The 18,552-nt window shown below is 43.8% G+C and overlaps 1 protein-coding gene across 1 annotated transcript in view; it reads right to left on the reverse strand.

The window, feature by feature from the left end:
* The window catches only part of LOC144123740 (uncharacterized), a 189,058-nt gene that overhangs the window by 73,553 nt on the left and 96,953 nt on the right, over positions 1–18,552 (reverse strand). Inside the window, exons 19-29 of the mRNA XM_077656508.1 lie at positions 15,973–16,188; positions 14,694–14,966; positions 14,225–14,324; positions 12,269–12,485; positions 11,992–12,048; positions 10,320–10,535; positions 9,162–9,337; positions 8,137–8,323; positions 5,667–5,809; positions 4,214–4,308; positions 536–737 (exon numbers count right to left, since the gene is read on the reverse strand). Of these exons, the coding sequence (XP_077512634.1) occupies positions 536–737; positions 4,214–4,308; positions 5,667–5,809; positions 8,137–8,323; positions 9,162–9,337; positions 10,320–10,535; positions 11,992–12,048; positions 12,269–12,485; positions 14,225–14,324; positions 14,694–14,966; positions 15,973–16,188 (1,882 nt within the window). The remainder of the gene's footprint in view (positions 1–535; positions 738–4,213; positions 4,309–5,666; positions 5,810–8,136; positions 8,324–9,161; positions 9,338–10,319; positions 10,536–11,991; positions 12,049–12,268; positions 12,486–14,224; positions 14,325–14,693; positions 14,967–15,972; positions 16,189–18,552) is intronic.

Here is an 18,552-nt window from a genome sequence, read left to right on the forward strand (position 1 = left end):
AGATTTTTAATGTGGGCTTCGGTGTTCACGGTTTGTGAACGAGCATCATCTGCAAATGACCATATATACGTACGTTATAATGTTACCTCATTAGTATCAAGCCACTCAAGAGTCATCAGTGTTAATTTATTCAACCTCAGCTGTCACACGAAAATATGGGCACAGGAATGCACTCATGCTTATACTGCATGGAAGCAGCAGTTACATTGATGCCCTGCTACAAAAACACCCATGAACAAAAATAATGTGCACAACACTGTTCATAAATTCACCTGCCTCGTCCAGCTCACATGCATTTAAAAATGCACGTTATTCCCACACTTTCCTTTACAATGCACTCAGTACAGCAATTACCACACACAAACACACACAACATGACTCCGCCTATATGGGAGTAAGAAGGTAGTAATATGTCTTCTTGCACACTCCTTTATAAAAGAGAGTGCATTAGAGGCAAGCTTACTCCCTTTTTACTGCTTTCTGTTTAGAGTGCGTGAACCGAAATATGGAAGGCTGAGATGGAAATAGAACATGCCTGCAGCCAACATAGTGAGCGTCCGTTGCCTCAGTTTCTACGCAACCAGAACTATCCCAGGCGTCTTTTTCTGGCCAGAACTGCATACATCGCTGCCAAAAGCATTCCAGGTAATAGGGAAAGCTTGACAGTCCATAGGTTAGCTTCCAGTGCCCAAGACGTTCCGGTTCTCGTGCCACAATCAAATGGTATTCATCGCCATCTGCAAAGCACAAGAAAAAACAACATACATGATACATTCGTGATACATACATGTGACTTTGATGACGTCATAACCCTCTCGACCGATAGGGGAATTTTGTAACAGAAGGAGAGGTTTCCCGTCGGCGACAGCTTAAATGCTATGACATTAATACTAATTGGATTAGTTATCACTTCCGAAAAGCTGTCGTTACAGCTGAAAAGAAAGAAAGAATTAGCCATAAAAATATCCCTTAAAACCATTTCACTGTGATGCGCGTACTTGAATGTTTTCTATCTCGCTTCATTTTGCCCCCACCGTACACCATTAAGGCGTCAATGTTGACACGGGCTAATTGCATGCAAACAGAATCTGCCCTTCTTTGGCGCTTCGACTACATCCCTCAGTGATGGCAGTCACCTCAAATATTGTCGTACAGCAGGAAAGCCAAAGGGGCATCATGCCCCATTCACACCATACCAGCCTCCTTCACCCCTTTTTCCATGCCATTTAAAAATTTCATGACGCAGTTCCTGCCTGCAAGGATTGGAGCATTCTAAAATATATCGACCACTGACCGATATACGGCGCAGAAAGCTGCCACTTCATGCATTCCATTTTCTTATACGATAGAAATATAAATCACTAGGCCCACATTTAATCCTCTATTTTCATATTGCATAAATTTTCGTCATGTTAAAAAATTACTTGACATTTTAGGCCATCTGTGCAATGCTGTCGGAGTCAAGCAGAAGGGCATATGCGAGTGTCTACAAACTGAAGTCATCGATCACTGTCCACAGTAGCCACAAAAAAAAGAGCAAAAATTCATTCTTGGAACAGTCACCTGAAAAGCATTTGACTGGCATTAGAAATTATTTGTTCTTCTGCAGTGACACGCGTTGAAACAGTCAACGATTCTGAAGGGTTCATGGCCAGGTAAAGAAAATGTGATGCGACAAAACGCAGCAAAATGAGCACAAGGCATCAGGAGTGCCATTCATTCCTACTTGCCATCTAGCGCTCAGGCCGCATGACGGCAATGTAGGCGGAGTCAGCTAGAAGTTTCCAAACTTCTAGCTGAATTTCCCAAAAATCCGCAGATCCCTGAGGCTACGCTACACCTTCATTCACTTCAAAGCAGCGGCAACCAGTGTTTGGTGTGGACGTCACAAATTTTAATCGAGTGCCACTTTTAAGATCTAAGGTGGGAAAATTTTGAACTCATTTTTATCAGCCATAAATATGTCTTTTGCTGCTGCACCAGCGTAAACATAGACAGAGAGAGTCAGAGAATCAATTGTTGCAGAGAAGAATAATTAAATGAACGTAAGAATGCGGCTCAGCGGGAACACCTTGGTTTACTGACCATTACAACACAACCCTACAAATGATGAGACAAATAAACAGACACAGAAACATACAAGGCACTTGTAGTAGTGCGCAGTAAACCAAGGTGCAGAACTGTCCACTGCATTAGGTTTCCTTGGTGCCGGGCACCTAGCTGTCATTGTGCAAAGGAGGAAAACTGACGACTCTGAAGCCATACAATCCACATTTATAACACTAGCATATAGCTGAAGGCAAGATGCAAATAAAAATTGCAACAAGCTACTTTAAAACCTTTTGTCTTTGTATGGGGGGGTGTGTAAAATGGTAGATGTTGAGACGAAAAGAGAAAAAACTGAACCACAACGACCAAAGTCTCATGGGAGAAGCGACGTTTCGGCGCCAACACGGCAGTTGTTCAGGGTTGACTGGGTGGAAGAAAGAAGTGCTTTTAAGCTTTTTTTTTCCCACTGCAACAACAGCTGTCTCTTCCCCTTCCACCCAGCCCTCTTTGGGCTCGCTCTCATTGCCACACTGGCCCGGCCTATCTTGACCACATGACCCCACATGTACTACTGTTCATAGAACCTGCACAATTTTCAGAGTGGCCAACCACAAAACGCAGGAAAAGAATTATATGTCAGTTGAAAAACACTACTCTAAAATTTCTATCGTCATAACAGACTTTCTGTAATTTTTTGATCAAGAACTTGTATAACAATTGAAATTTTCGTAGTAACAGAATGTTGTGTAGTTACTGCAGAAAAGTACTACGGATCTACAGACTACAGAAAAGTACTACAGAAAAAAACTACAGTATGATGGCCTGAGTCGCCTATGTGCCATAAAACCCAACACAACACACTATACACACTACAGCAAAAACTACAAAATAACAGAAAAACCTTGTTACAACAAAACTACCAAACATTTTGTATTTGTATTTCTGACCGGTTCTGTCATTTTCTTTGCCTGGGATGATTTCCAAGGGTAGTTTCAAACATCCTCAACTAAAATGGGCCCAATGATACAAGCCTTGAGTAAAAAAATTAATGTGGATTAGCTCAGCTAATCCAACAAAGCGAAAGATGTTGGCGTTCACTGTGTTCATTGGCGTTGACGATGACAATGTTCTAATAGACAACGATGGCTTTGAGGAAAGGAAGGGCGCATAACTGGCTCCCTAGATATGTGGACGCCTCATTCCTGCTTTGATACATATGCCGGTGGTGAGAGAGAGAGATGTGGCCTGAATGCATTAGCGCTGACAGCGTTGTGGCTGACATGCAGCACTGCAGCAATAGCTAGGCTGCATTGTTCATTTGGTGATCAGTCTCTCGTGATCAACCATTAACTGCATGCCACCTCCCAGAGTGGAAGGGAGGGTGCACTGCTTATCCAGTGTGCGAAACACAATAAAAGCAGGCTTTTGCAGTTGGGCACCAACCCCACACACATGAAAGTGAGATTGAGGCCTCCACTGACCCAGAGCCGGTTGTGCATCTTGCCTTTCCTGAAAATGAAGCCCCTTTGCCAAGTTGTCACATGGGCTCACTTGCTTTGTTTGGTTTTTGAGGAAATGAAATGGCACAGTAACTGTCTCACATGTCTCACATATCTCACTGAACAAAGGAAGGGATAAAGGAGGGAGGGAATGAAGAAAGAGATAACTGAAAATTGAAAGTTGGATTTTGAGGAAAGCAATGGCGCTGCACAGGGGCCCTGTGGCTCTGTGCTACTATAGTGGCACATGCTCAGTAGTGACTAGGGAGCGAGAGAGAGAGAAATATCCTTGGCGAGGCATGGGTTGTAATGTCATGTGCCTCCTCAGAGCACCTGGCCAGTAAAGCTTTCACTTTAAAAATTAAAATTGGTTTTTGAGGAAAGGAAATGGTGCAGTATCTGTCTCACATATCAAGGGACACCTGAACCACACCATAAGAGAAGGGATTAAAGAGAGACTGAAAGAAGAGAGGAAGAAAGAAGTGATGCAGTGAAGGGCTTCAGAATAATTTGGACCACCTGGGGACCTTTCATGACCACCTGGTTTCCACTGCAGTGAACCCAGGTTCAGACGGGTTCAAACAAGCCTTGAGTTGAATAATGATTTTTAGTGCCATCCATCCTACAAAGTGACAGCACAGAGACTGTGCCAGTGGTAAGCTCACCTTGCAGAGTGGACTTCTCAATGATGACCTCAATGGAATTGGAAATACGGCGAATAGTTACCCTGTTGGGTGTGAGAGCACCTCCAGCACCAGAACTAAGTGAAGAAAGGAAAGAAACGAATACATTGAGGGAACGATAAAAATGTTTTAAGATGTATTCACACAAATGTCGCCAGTAATTTTCTCCATGTAACAGCCTGGTCTCCGAAGGAGCTGCTGATACTGCATCCTGAGCAACACACCTGAAACTTTGCTCACCTAGACGGAAAAAGGTTGAGACAAACCTTCAGGCAGATTGCTGCGGAGCAAGGCCAGTGCACTCAGCATAAATGGTGCCAGGACAAAGAACGAGGCACGACTGACTGCTAGAAAAAATGTGGTTGTGGTTTAGCTCTGGTTAAACCTTGAGTGACGTGACAGCTTCAGCTGGCCGAGTGGAACTGGCTCAGTCGAATTGCAAAGTCAGGCTTTTGCCGCTCCGTTTCTCTGGGTGTTCCTTCTTCATCTTCATCCCTGGATGTGGATTCACTCTCTCTCCCTCTCCCCCTCTCCACTCACCCCCCGCTCGGTTTCGCCGCCAGCAGCTGCTCCGCACCTTGTGACCAACCACGTGACCAGCCACGGCACCGCCACGGCGCCTCCATGCTGAAGGCTCGAAATGCTAGTGTAATGTAGCTATCGCTACAAAATGCAAAGAAACTAGTTTTTACATGGTGAAAAGAAAAAAAAAAGCTTGTAACAGGCTTTTCCCCTTGGTCGTGTTCCCATAATGATACGACATGGAGAACAAACTGTAGAAGGTCACATGAAGACAAGTGAACAACAGTGCTAACTCTTCCCTGACGTATGCTTTTGATAGCTGCTTTTCTGAAGTTTTTTAACGTCTTTTTCGTGCCCCCACTTTCCCACGGCTTCCTCGTCGCGCTTATCATTGTCAGTTTTCGGATGGTGCGCGAACGCTAACACTGAGCTTGGGCATGCTGGCGAGAACTGGGCTCTGACAGTGCCGCCAGTGTGTGCAAGCGCGCGCCATGAGGTGAGGGTCTATATGCACCTGTAGATGCTCACCTACAAGTCTTCACAGATTCAACTATGTTGCACTGCCAGAACGGCCGCAAAATGTGACAATAGAAAAATTAACCGACCGCGCCACAGCAACAAAAAACTATGCTATTAAACTGCGTTGTCTTCGCCCCTGGCACTCCTTGCAGATGCGTTGACGATGGAAAGTGTCTGCAACACACCTGAAACTTTGCTCACCTGCGTATAAAGTCCAGGTTGAGACAAAGTTCCGGGCACACCGCTGACACTTAGGCAAATGTGGCTATAGTTGCCTTTCTGTTGTAGCTGGTCTCATAGCAGACCAAAGTACATGGCCCTTTCAGCCTGACAATAAGATTTTCCCGAAAACTTTATGCAAGATATATATGCCCTTTTTCAACAACAAACTTACCTTACATAGACCTGCAGTTTGACATCTGCATGTTCAGCCTTTGCTCTCATGTACAAGTGAAACTCTGAGATATGTTGAGAGTCTTGCAGTTTGTGCATGTGGACGGTGCCAGCTTTCAGAAGAAGACTCATCCCATGCTGCTTCTGCACAAAAAATTATCCCCTCAGTGTCAGAATTATTGGCCAAACAAACCTTTCTTATTCCTTTCATCTTATTTTTTATTCCGAACCATCAACATATGGTACGCAACTGGCATCCTTATGTTTTGGTAGGCACTGCTGTTATGTCATTTCTCCTTTTTCCCTACAAAGTATTCATAAAATCCCTTTTCATTGCGAAAATAATCAAATTGCAACAACTGCACCATAAATTAACTTGTTCTTTTTATCAAAGCCCCTTCCTCATGTCCGCTGAACAATGAGCAACCATTTGCTACATGTGCAAGGGAGAGCGATGACTTTAACACACCGAGCGTCATACCACAGAAAACACGGTTTCCTCAAACTGAACTCGAGAAAAGAGCGCAGCTCTGTGCCAACAGTTAACAGGTAGCTACAAATGTTAATCATGAGTTTTCTTATGCGAAAGACGTTCAGTTTCACTCATCGTCGAGAGTAGATTTTAGCATGAAATGCTTGGCAGAAGCAGTGAAACACTGTCTAGGATGGGTCTTATGTGGTACCAGCAGCATTCTTGAACTCCGTCTCACACAGGTCATGCCACGCCACACCACACTACAAAGCACTACTCCCGCCCATGACACTGAAGTGCAGAACGATCCAGGATTCAGTAGCTAACGACAAAAACGTGTAACCTTACTGTGTCTCGAGTCAACCGACCTCATTTCAGGGTAGCACAACTCAAAAATACAACCGCACCATCCATGGAACAAATCGGGCACAGTGCACGCCCAGTGCCACTATCTTTCCGCTGCCCTCACTCTTCTTTTTAATGCGACAGCATTAGAGTTGCCGTCATGCCAAAACCTCGCCGATGTTCAGTGCCACGAAATTCGCTGATTGGTTCAGAGAGGTCATGTGACTGTGTGACATCATAACATCTGTCCTGATGGTCCACCCTAATTAAAGAAAGGTCCTGTGACCTTTTGACGTTATCACAACCACCCAATTTTGCGGGTGGCAATTAAATTAATGATTGGTCCAGAAAGGTCACGAGACCTTGTGATGTCATCACAAACTGCCCACCGGGTTGTGAGCAACTTAGTTTCTAAACGGCAACTTTGATAGAGAACCAAAATAAAAATGATTTTAAAAAATTCGATATATGCAAATGTTGGCACCATCACAGCATAGTGGATACCTGAGCAGCTAGCAGCCCGAATATAACGGTTGATAGACCGAGATTGCAAAAAAACTTATGCAAACACATACAGAACTTGCAACAGAAGCTGCGACAAATGTAAAATCTAATGTCATCATATTCCACTCTTAAGGTGACTTAAGCGTCCACAGAGTTTTTCTTTTTATGGATGCCCCGCGTCTGATCGTTCGTAAGCCTCGTGTTGGAACGCCCACAAGTGCATTCTTCTCATACATCACTTCCCCTATGGCAGGCATCGAAGCTTGTAGATGGTGAGACGGCATCGCTGTGCCACACACTGCCACTGGCAGTCTCATCTTCGCTGCGATAGCAGAGGCTCCAAAGGGCCAAATAGAACCCTTCCATTCACGGCGCATCATTTGCTTTAGCGTGCACCAAGGTGATAACCGGTCAGACAAAAAGTTTTCAAAGTTCGTTTCAAGTTGTCCCTCCCATTTGCCGTGGTTCGTAGACAAGGTTTACCCAAGTTTGCCTATAGCAGAAGCTATAAGCATTAAAAAGTTTTCGGCATGAGATCATGACGAAAATTGCACACATATAGAAAAGAAGTAGCGCGCCACATGAGTAGCGGTCCCCTAAGCCTGAGTAGATTTGCAACAAGGGAGTAGTTACACATTAGCATCCACCCAAGTGCAGTCATACTGCTACAGAGGAAAGCTATACAGCTTTCACAGAAACATCATAGTTGAAGAAAAATTCGCCCCGGTCCGGGGATCGAACCTGGGACCACCACCTGCCTGGAGCAGTTGCTCTACCAATCGAGTTAACTAGGACGGCTAGCAGGTGGTAGGGTGACAGTGAATTGATCAACAGCTATAAGTAGGAACGGTATTGATCCAATGTTTAGGGGAATCCCCCCAAGGTGGAGTAGATTTGTAATAAGGGAGTGATTACTCAGTATCATCGATCCAGTTAGCTCAGCAGGTTGAAAAACTGCCCTCGACTGACGATGGTTCCGAGTTCGAACCTCAGACAAGGACGCTTTTTTTTTCAACTACGAAGTTTCTGTTGAAGCTGTAAGCTTTCCTTTGTATCCATATGGCTGCAGCTGGGTAGATGCCAGTGATTAATTCCTTCCTTATTTTGACACGAGTAATAGTGCTAGATAATTTTTCGTCCCAGCACTCACATTTTGTCTGGTGAAATTCACTTCAAACGTTTCTTGCCTCTGCAGACTCACACCACTTGGGTTCAAAACGAATGTAGATGCTATGTCCGGGTGCCAATGATATGGAAGCACTGTTCGCCCTCTGAATGCGACGAAGGGAAACGTATAACCCACGAGAACTGGGTGCAGCTGCGTCAGTGTGGATTCACTGCAAGAGGAAAGCATCCCAAATTATTGCTCACAGTGGAGTCTTCTAGCCCCAGTGCGAATAAAGACAGCTGTGCTCATTCAGAGTCGGCCAATGAGAATGCACAAGCAAGCACTACCAGTTGCAGGCTGAAGCGCCGCCCTACCCGTTCCAAAAAAAGTTATTACCCAGAGCACATACAGCCATCAACATGTCAAAGCTAGTACACAGCCTCCATTTCTTTCTACCAGTACTTAGAGACATAGGTGTGCTATTGGGACCAGAGACATTCATCAGGAGTTTTTTCTGGGGGGTCTCCGACTTCAATCAATGATTATGACTTCAATCAATGACTATTGATTAGTCCTTTTATTTTTTGCTCTTTAAGCATTCCACCTTCCACACTTTTGGCAGTATATCACCACTTACTTGACCAGGAAAGTCGACATAGCACTGCGAAAGGTGCAAGTCCAAGTAAGCTGAGCGTAACGAAAATGTCACACCCAGAGAAAATTATCCATAACCTCAGCGTACATTCAAGGAGACACCGAATTGTGCATTCTCAGATGCGCTCTCTGCATTCTCAAGCTTCCCTTTAACTTCTTTCTCACACTCTTTCAGACAATGAGCAAACGAGGCGCAGTGTGAGGCAATAAAAAAAAGCGGCACTATATCATGATAACTGCCATCTCTGTGATGGGCATAGTGATGCCTATACGAGAAAGGGTTACTGATTTTCTTGGTTGCTGCCTTAAACATTCTAAAGGGTCATCAAAACGGCTGCTTGGCTGATCTGTAGCCACCCTGTGGTAACAAAGTAGAAGCACCACAAAAATGACCAAGAAAAATAGGTACACACCCAGTTGGAGAAGTCACATTGTGCAAATCTTTTAAGCGTGCCGGATAAGCACCGCCTATTGGTGAAGTTCTGAAGCGTAAGGGCAACCTCTCAAAAGCAACAAATATTGAGATATCAAGCCATTTTGAGAAGAAATGCCTGCTCACTTGAGGAGCACAACTGCTCTGGAAATACACCTGCAAAAAAGCATAACTCTATGTTATTCTCATAACACATTAATCCATGGTCTTTAAGCATAAGTATGTGCATAGAGATGCATACAAAAATCATTTGTGCACATATCAAAAGTTTCACGTATGTTGAGTCACCCACACATCATGCACTAAAAATTTATATTACCTCAGGTATACCGAGGTTTCTAATAAATGCCACAATTATATGGCTTTCTAGCATACAAGTGCTTTTCAAATTTCTCTTTGCTTCTTTCCTTTCACAATTCATTCATTCTTCTCGGGTTATCTTCATTTTTATTCACACACGCCACCCAGTCTGTCACAGATAATTATGAATAAATTAAGGTGAACCACCAGTTATCACCATTCTGAATGGAGAAACATTATTCTGAAACAACCCCAGTTGAAAAAAAATGACTGAATCATACCCAAAAACGACAAATTGTTTTGTTTTGTCATGACGACAAATTTTTATGTAGTACTGCAAAATTTGTTGTAGTATATTTCTGTAATTCTGTCGTTACCACAAGAGACAGCAGGACACTACAGATAATTCTTCAGTGACGAGAGGAAATTTTGCTGTGAAGACAGAAAATATTGTGTATTTCGACTGGGATATTTCACCATACCACATGGATTAGCTTTCTGCACACCACATGACCATTCCGGACAGAAAAGTTTGATTCAATCAATTGGTTATCAACTCTGTTCAAGAAACACGTACAAAAATATTATGCAGCATTTACGCCATGTTGAGTAATGCACTAAACTCGCTGAGAGTTGTGCTGTATGAACACATTGTATAGCATTTTGTGACCTCACGTGACATTTGTGAATGCCATCCATGCTAGAATCGAAGCTACGCAACACTGCCCTCCCCTCCTATCATGCTTTCTCTCACCTGTTCCCTGCTAGAAGAACTAATGTAGGAACACAACTTCAAGCATGCAGCTCTGCCGAGATGAACACAAGCACTTGTACCAACCTTCAACATGGCTTCAACGTCTTGCACCAACCCATAAAAAATATGCCAAGTGCGAGTATTGAAAGCTTGGGCTGACTTCACAAGGTATCCAACAGCAGTGGCAAGGTCCCGCATTACTGCTTCAAACTCCCCTGTTGTGGCAGCTTTATCGACTTCAGCACCGTGAATCAAAGAGGGCAGCAGTTGTGATGTGACGATCAGGTCATGTTCTTCTCCCTGTCAGAAGAAAGCAGTGTCATCAACCAATGCAGCCGGTTACTCAAAACTTAATGATTTAGCAATGGCAAGAAATGCACAGAAGGATAGTTGAGTTGAGTTGTGTTTATTTCCACAAACAAGGAGATACAATGGTTGTGGGAGATACCAGGGGAAATAGCCACTCAAGGGCAGCTTGACTGGCCCCAAGTACCGTTACAGTGGCTGCAGCAGGGCGGAGAGAAGGATTATGAATAAACTAAATGTTAAAACAAAGGCAAAACAAGAAAACCGTAAAAGATACAATTCAAACAGTAAAAGAGAAAATAAAACCAAAAAAAAGAAAAACGCTGTACACAGCTTATCACAGAACACAGTCATGCGTACAAAAATATTTCAAGCAGGTTTCTTACAGAACAAGTGAGCACGTCGATGTTACATTGAGTAAGGTCATTTAGTAACTTCGGCAACCGGTAGCTTAACATTTGGTGACCATAATTAGTTCGCGGATGAGGAACACACCAAGTCTCTGGAGCTCAAGTAGTGTAGGGAGCTTCGCATTTTGTGAGATTAGTGAGAGAGCAAAGATTACCTATTCTATTCTTTGTCTTTACAGTAGGATAAAACCAGGCGGTGATTCAATAAGGCGGGAAGTGTCAGGGTTCTAAGATCACGGAAAAGGGGAGCAGAATGAAAGTCGTGAGGCTTATTGCAAATGACGTGGAGAAATTTTTTCTGCATGACAAGCAGTCTGTGAATGTTTGTGCAAGTTGTTGTCCCCCATACAAGAAAGCAGTAATTAAGATGACTGAGGAAAAGTGCGTTATATATTAAGAGTTTTACAGAAAAGGGAAGACATCTGAGAGAACGGACTAGACCCAGCACCTGAGACAGTCTACCGGTAAGAAAATTTATATGAGAGTGCCAGGACATATTATGATCAAAGTGCAAGCCCAAACATTTGAATGTTCGTACAACTTCGATTTTAAAAGTATTCAGTATTAGTATATCACTAGGTAACGCAGTGTTCATGTTTTTCGGTTTAAAGAGTAAGGCTTTAGTTTTAACGGTGTTTATTAACAGGCTGTTTTCAATAGACCAGAGATGTAACTTAGAAAGCATGTGGTTAGCATGTAGGGTTAGGTCATCTGGAGATTTGGAGAAGAGAAGTGTGGTATCATCAGCATATATAATGAAAGTGGAGTAGTAAATATAAATAGTAAATAAACAGTAAACAAATAGTAAATAGGTAAATATATATAGTAAATAGGAGTAGTAAATATATTTTATATTTCGACAGCCTCAGACGAGGTGAAGAGCATTGTCTTTAAAAAAAAAGCCATGCTAGTAGCCTAAAAAAAAAAATCTCAACCACAGGCAGAGTAAAATGCGCAGATACTGACAAGTTATTGCATCCTCTTCAATGTAAAGAGGTGTGAAGTGCAGAGAGAACTACTTCAGTAGATTACTTTCTTACCGGAAACGGAGGCTCCATGATGATGTTTAATGTCTGAAGAAAAGCTTTTTTCGTGCCCTGGAGAAAAATGAAAACAAGGCAGAAAAAATCAACATTTCATAAAAGAAAAGCATAGCAAACAATGTGTACAGCATCACTGTGTAAACACTGACCACTAGTCACACTAGCTGGTGGGGTGGTCCAGCCTGTTACCAGAAGGCCTGTTACCATTGGGAACAATGGTGTTGTGGCTCAAATCAGAAAAGCATGCGCACACAGCTGGGTTTAGCATACTTACCACAGAAGACCGATCCATGTCGCGCAATATCCGCACAGAAAATTTCAACGCTGATTTCATCAAGTCTCGGACCGCCGGCTGCGATATACCGATTGGGGCGTCCTCAATGCCGCGAAGTAAGATGAATAGCACTTGGAGCTGGTTGAGTGCTTCCTGGTACCTTTGGTCCCTAAAGAGCAGCACTATTTTTGGCAACAAGGCAGGAACTGTGCGTGTTCTGTTGGAGATAAAACAAATTGGCAAAAACTGCAAATTACCAGCACTGCGTGAAAATAAGATCCAACATGCATGCTTACTGTCATCCAAAATATGTAGTTTTTTTTTTCATTTCATTTATTTTTGACAAACTATTGCAGTGTATATGCATATACAAATCTAATTTTTTCTGTCCGGATAGCCGAGGCAAAAGGCATATCCAAATGCCTAACAAGGCATTTCTTCTGCATTTTCTTCTGTGCAGCTTTTAATTTGGACTTTTTTTTAATGATCCACGATTCTCTACTGGCCGGTCAGAAGGCGCCCTAAAGGAGAGTCCAATAGCGAAATGGAGGCAGCAGCATGCGACTCCGCATAGAGCACAACAGCCCTCTGCAATGCTGTCCTCGAGCATGCTGAAAACACCTATCGCTTGCCTACACACGATGCAGCAAAATGCTGTGACGGAAAGCTAACGAAAGCTGAACGCTCATCGCATAGTGCCATTGTTGGCATGCACAATATGCCGGCCGTGACAATCCACGCGTGCAGGGGTTCCACTGCTGACAACCTGCTGGAATCATGCGGGTATAATTATATTCGCCAACGGCTGTACTATGCGTGCAGGCACACTGCTGCCTAATTCACCACTCCGTCATTCGCTTCTGATCGGCGTGCTGGTCGTGAGAACTCAACAGGCTAGCTGTAAACTACCAATTTCATATTGCGATGGAGCAGAAGAAGACGAACTGCGCAGTGGCGCGGGAAGCAGTGCTCGCGCCAGGCCATCCGCCATTAAAATCATTCTGTAGCCATCTGTCATCTCATCTCATTCATCAGCTTGCCGTCACGTAACAATATGTTGAGATGCAATGGACCAGTCCATTGAAGAGACACTAAAGCAACAAGTTGAGGCAATCAAAAGGTAACACAAAAGTAGATTACCATTTGACAAGTTTGCCAGCTTTTTCTCTGCGAAAAGATATCACTGTCGCTGAGAAAATGTGGAGACGGTATGAGAAAATGTGGCAATGGCAGCAACAGTCTTGCATTACGTGTTGTTCGCTACTGCCGGCCAACAGATGGCACCAGTTCCTGAATGTCCAGAAGAGCTGGGAGTGCTGGGTAGCAGAGATCTTTCAGTAAGTCGAGTCATGCCCTAGTATGCTGCAGTGTTCTTTCATTTTGGAGCTTGCATTCAGTAAGCTCATCATAGATTGGTTAGTTGCGTTAAATGGTCCCTGTAGTTGAAGTGAGGGTCACAGAGCTGGCGACAGCCAATGGTAAAGCATGTGGAAGCTGGGTTTTACACTATTAAATGAAACTTTCAACACTCGCTGATACACAAATTGTTTGGACAAGCAGAAATACCAAATATAAACAGTGTAGGCAGCCTTGTGGAGATGGCCAAATGGAGGCACCAAGTGGCATCTATGAGGCGGAGGTTCGAATTACGCCCAAACCTCTACCTTTCCATGAGCGTTTTATTTTATCGTGTTTCTTTCTCGCATGGACGTAGGGACATACAAAAATATGGGCAAAAGGCCAGATTAAAATGCAGCCATTAAATGCATTCTCCATTAAAGGCGTTGCTTGAAAAAGACTATAGGCACGAAGGCCGGTTGCTGAAGGCAGTGGTGAAATCAGCGATGTAGCAAAACAAGGTCGAAAATGAAGTTATTATACAGATTGCTAAGCAGATATCAAACTGCCACAAATGCAAGAATGTCTCCCACATTGTAAAAAAAAAAGCAAGCTTACAGCTCAGGAAGATTCGTGGTGCTAATCACTTGCAGAGTGCTGATCATGGGGGCACAGATTTGAAATCCATCTGCATCCTGGATCATCACGCTTACGTAAACTGTAAAAATAAAAGAATAGAATTCAAGTTAGACATGCTTCTACACATTTCAGTCAAACCAGCCAGCAATCGATTCATAGCGACAGCCTTATTTTCTCTAGAACCGAGATTAGTATCAGGCCAAATACCTCCAGCCCCCGTCACGATACACTCGAAGAAACCTCAGAATGCCCGAAGCTAAATCAATAAAATCGCCACGGAAAAGGCATCAATATGCTCAATAGGTGCACCCTCACACCTCACAATGACTTCACCTCCGTGATACACAAGACGTTTGTGAGCTCTATGAATGCAAAGAAAATACTAAAGCTGGGAAAAGCACTTGTCTTTTTCTCTAGTAACCTCTTACGGCCCTCAGCCAGAACTCACCGGTGTAATGCTGCGACGTAAGCCCAGGTGGCAACCAGAAGGAAGACGTGCAGTGAGAGCCGCGGTACAGCTGTCTCCAGAACCCCGTCGGAGCCACGCTGTAGGCCACGGAGTAGGTGTACGGTTCCCTGCCACCATTCCAACCGGAGCAGTCCACCTTGAAAACAGTCTTCAGTGCAACGCCAGTGGAAGGCTGAACGAGGCACCGGCCTCCTGAAGGACCTCTTCCCACCGTTACCCTTTCCATGGCTTCTCCGATGATAACCTTTGACCCTGGGCACGTGTCAAAAAACAAAAACGAATTTAATAAATAAGGTGTTAAACAGTGCAGAGAGACAATCAAAACTTCGCACCATGTGACAGCATGAGAAACGCAGTCCATATCTCGTGTCGCGTTAGTCTTTTCGTTGCGTGCTCCTGCTGTTTCAGCCAATAACAATCAGCTAAAGCGCACGCTCTTACAAAGAAACACAATTGCTCAGCTTGGCTGAATATAATGTGGACAGCAACAGGAACTAAAGATAAAAAATGTCAAACACGTGTGACCCAGCGTGTAACGATTATTTCGCGGAAGGAAAAAAATTGCTTAGGTGAAAATCTATGATGTTGTCTGGAGTCGAACAAAATAAACCTCTGTGAGGATGTAATATGCTGCCAACCCTTTTGCAAGCATTAGCAGAAGACTACACTGATCCTAGGAAAACAATAACAATCTAACAGCGATCCTTTGATATGGAATGTGCTCCACAATAAAGTTAAAGTGAAAACCACATGCACAAGAAAAGAAAAATCTTACCCTTATTTCTGACTTATAGTATTCGCGGCAACTGGATTAATGCTTTTTGTCATCTTGTGCGTCCAGGTGGTACATGAACTTGTTTATGCACTCCTTTCACATGAGATCTGCAGTCATATCTATGAAAGCCCATTACATTTAGTGGCACGGGCCAGGACATTTAAACTTTCCAGCCTTTCTTTTTTTTTATAGTCCCACCATGGTATTAGTCCTACCTACAAATGTTAAAAGGGAGAATACTGTAGTAATGAAAGCACGTTTTCTCTCACCATAACCTCCTCCCCGAACTCACAATGCTAAGTGCCATAGAACTCAAGTGCTGGAGTTTACCGCGTCTCTCTTCTGATCTTCATCGCTCAAGAGCTTCCACAGAAGCCCATGTATTCTATCTAGGCTTCAGACGACCAACTTTTTGTTCAGCTGATGTCTCTATGACTAGCCATCGCAAGGAAAAAATTTTCAAATATGCGCGAACAGACGTACCTTGTCGACGGATGTTGGCAAACACTGCATATGAAAACCCAGGTATGAGCACACCAGGTCGGAGGATGAGCCACCCGCTATGCTGCTTTGATGAGCTCTCGAAGCCGCTCACTTCCAGTTTTTCTCCTAAGTGCATGGAATGATGCAATGATGCGAGTGCATTGTACGAGGGAACAGCAGGAAGCATTCTGTCAGCTCGTCCCGGTGCTTTCCGAGCTGCGGGGAAAAAAATTTGGCAGAAACACTTACAGCTGCTTACATATGAAAATGCGAAAGCATTACTGTCGTTGGGTGCAATGACATCCACCTGCATGCACACACGCACATATGAAAACACCCTGAACGCTGTACGACAAACAGTTGCATGGGAAGCTTTAACAGCATCGTCTCGCCAATCTAACGACTTCCTTGAACTCGTCCTTACATTCAACCTCTTCCAAGCAGTTCATGAGCCAACACGGGGCTCAAACATCCTTGACCTCATTCTTGTCTCCAGTCCAGAATTAATCCAATCACTTTTGCAATCTAGTGGACTCAGTGATCACAGTCTCTTGTTTTTCGACCTAACCATTGAAATTTCCGCCCACCAACCATCCGTCAAATACATCCGCGATTATCGTAATGCCGACTTAGCGAGTGTGAACTCCGACCTCGATCAATTTTTCGCTGCTTTCCTCCTATCCATGTCTACGAGATCCGTTAATGAAAACTGGTGCCTTTTTAAGCACAAACTTTTGTCGCTCATTGACACTTACGTACCACTCATATGCATCCGCGGCGACGCCACTAAGCCTTGGTTTTCGAATGCCTTGCGCAAATTATCGCGGAAGAAAAAACGCCTCTTCCGTAATGCCAAAAATTCTACATCATCTGTCAAATGGAACAAATACTTCGCCAGTCTTAGCGAATACACCCAGTTATTACGGTCGTCTAAAAGAAAATTCTACAATCATGATCTCCTAGACATAATGCGCTCTAACCCAAAGAAATTCTGGAATCTGATAACGCCCAACAAAAACAGCTCATACAACATTTCTTTGAGAAGACAAGATGGCACACACGTTCCGCTTTCAGAACGCTCTGATACTATGAATTCCTACTTCACCTCAGTCTTCACCCACGAACCACCGGACAACAGGACTACTTTACCGCAACTTAATTTTGATTCAATGCCACCTGTTACCATCACATCTGAGGGAATTTCTAAGCTCATCGAAAATCTCAAGCCGTCTACTTCCCCAGGACCCGACAACATACCTGCCAAAATCCTCAAAGGAACCAAAGAATTGTCTAGTCAAATCCTACAGCTCATCTTCGTCCAATCTCTAAAGACCGGCCAAATTCCGGACGATTGGAAAACAAGCAAAGTTGTGCCCGTTTTTAAGACCGGTGACCGCTCTGACCCCTCGAATTATCGTCCTATTTCATTAACATGCATCTCGTGTAAACTCTTTGAGCATATACTGTACTCCAATATTGCAGATCAGCTCGATAAAAACTCTTTTTTCTTTCCCAAACAGCATGGTTTCAGGGCAGGCTTCTCATGTGAAACACAACTCTTCGAATTCACAACTGATCTTCATCTAAGTCTAGATTCTTTATTTCAAACAGACGCCATTTACCTAGATTTCTCTAAAGCATTGGTCGCGTTCCTCACCAACGTCTCATCTGTAAACTCGCATGCCTGTCACTCGACCCTCTAGTCTTTTCCTGGATTCGCTGCTTCTTGACTAATCGCTCGCAGTTCACCGTCATCGCTAATCACGTATCTGCAACTACCGTAGTTATCTCCGGTGTACCCCAGGGTTCCGTCCTTGCTCCGCTGCTCTTCCTAATCTTCATCAACGACCTGCCATCTGGAATCTCGTCATCTGTCCGTCTTTTTGCGGATGATTGCGTCATTTATCGCCGCATATCTGATAACACTGACCAGGAATTATTACAGGACGACCTAAATAAAATACAGAAATGGTGCTCCGACTGGCTCATGCAGCTTAATATTTCGAAATGTAAATGCATGCACATATCACGCAAACGTTCCATTACTAATTTCCAGTACTCCCTGAACTCTGTGGCGCTGTCAGTAACGAATTCTTACAGGTACCTTGGCGTCGAAATAACGAACAAATTAACATGGTCAGATCACATTATCAAACTTTGCGCAAGCACTTCCAGAGCTCTTGGCTTTATCCGAAGATCACTTACAATGTCCCCTGCACCAATCAGACAACAAGCATACGAAACATTCATTCGCGCTAAAATGAAATATGCCTCAGCAATATGGAACCCTCACCAGGTCTACTTAATACAACTGCTCGAAGCTATCCAGAATCGGGCAGCGCGCTTCATAACGTCGCAGTATTCGTCCCGACACAGCGTTACCAACCTAAAATCGTCTCTCGGCCTTGAACCATTAGCATTCCGCAGAAAAGTATCAATTCTTTGTCTTTTCCACATACTATACTTTAACTACCCCGCACTACGCCAGACTGTTATCCACTCCCTTACGCTCATCTCGCCGATTATTCAACTTCCTCAGCATTCAGCGGTTGCATGGTTCATCCAACGCTTTCAACAAAT

The sequence above is a fragment of the Amblyomma americanum genome, chromosome 3 (assembly GCF_052857255.1).
Source record: "Amblyomma americanum isolate KBUSLIRL-KWMA chromosome 3, ASM5285725v1, whole genome shotgun sequence".
Taxonomy (NCBI): domain Eukaryota; kingdom Metazoa; phylum Arthropoda; class Arachnida; order Ixodida; family Ixodidae; genus Amblyomma; species Amblyomma americanum.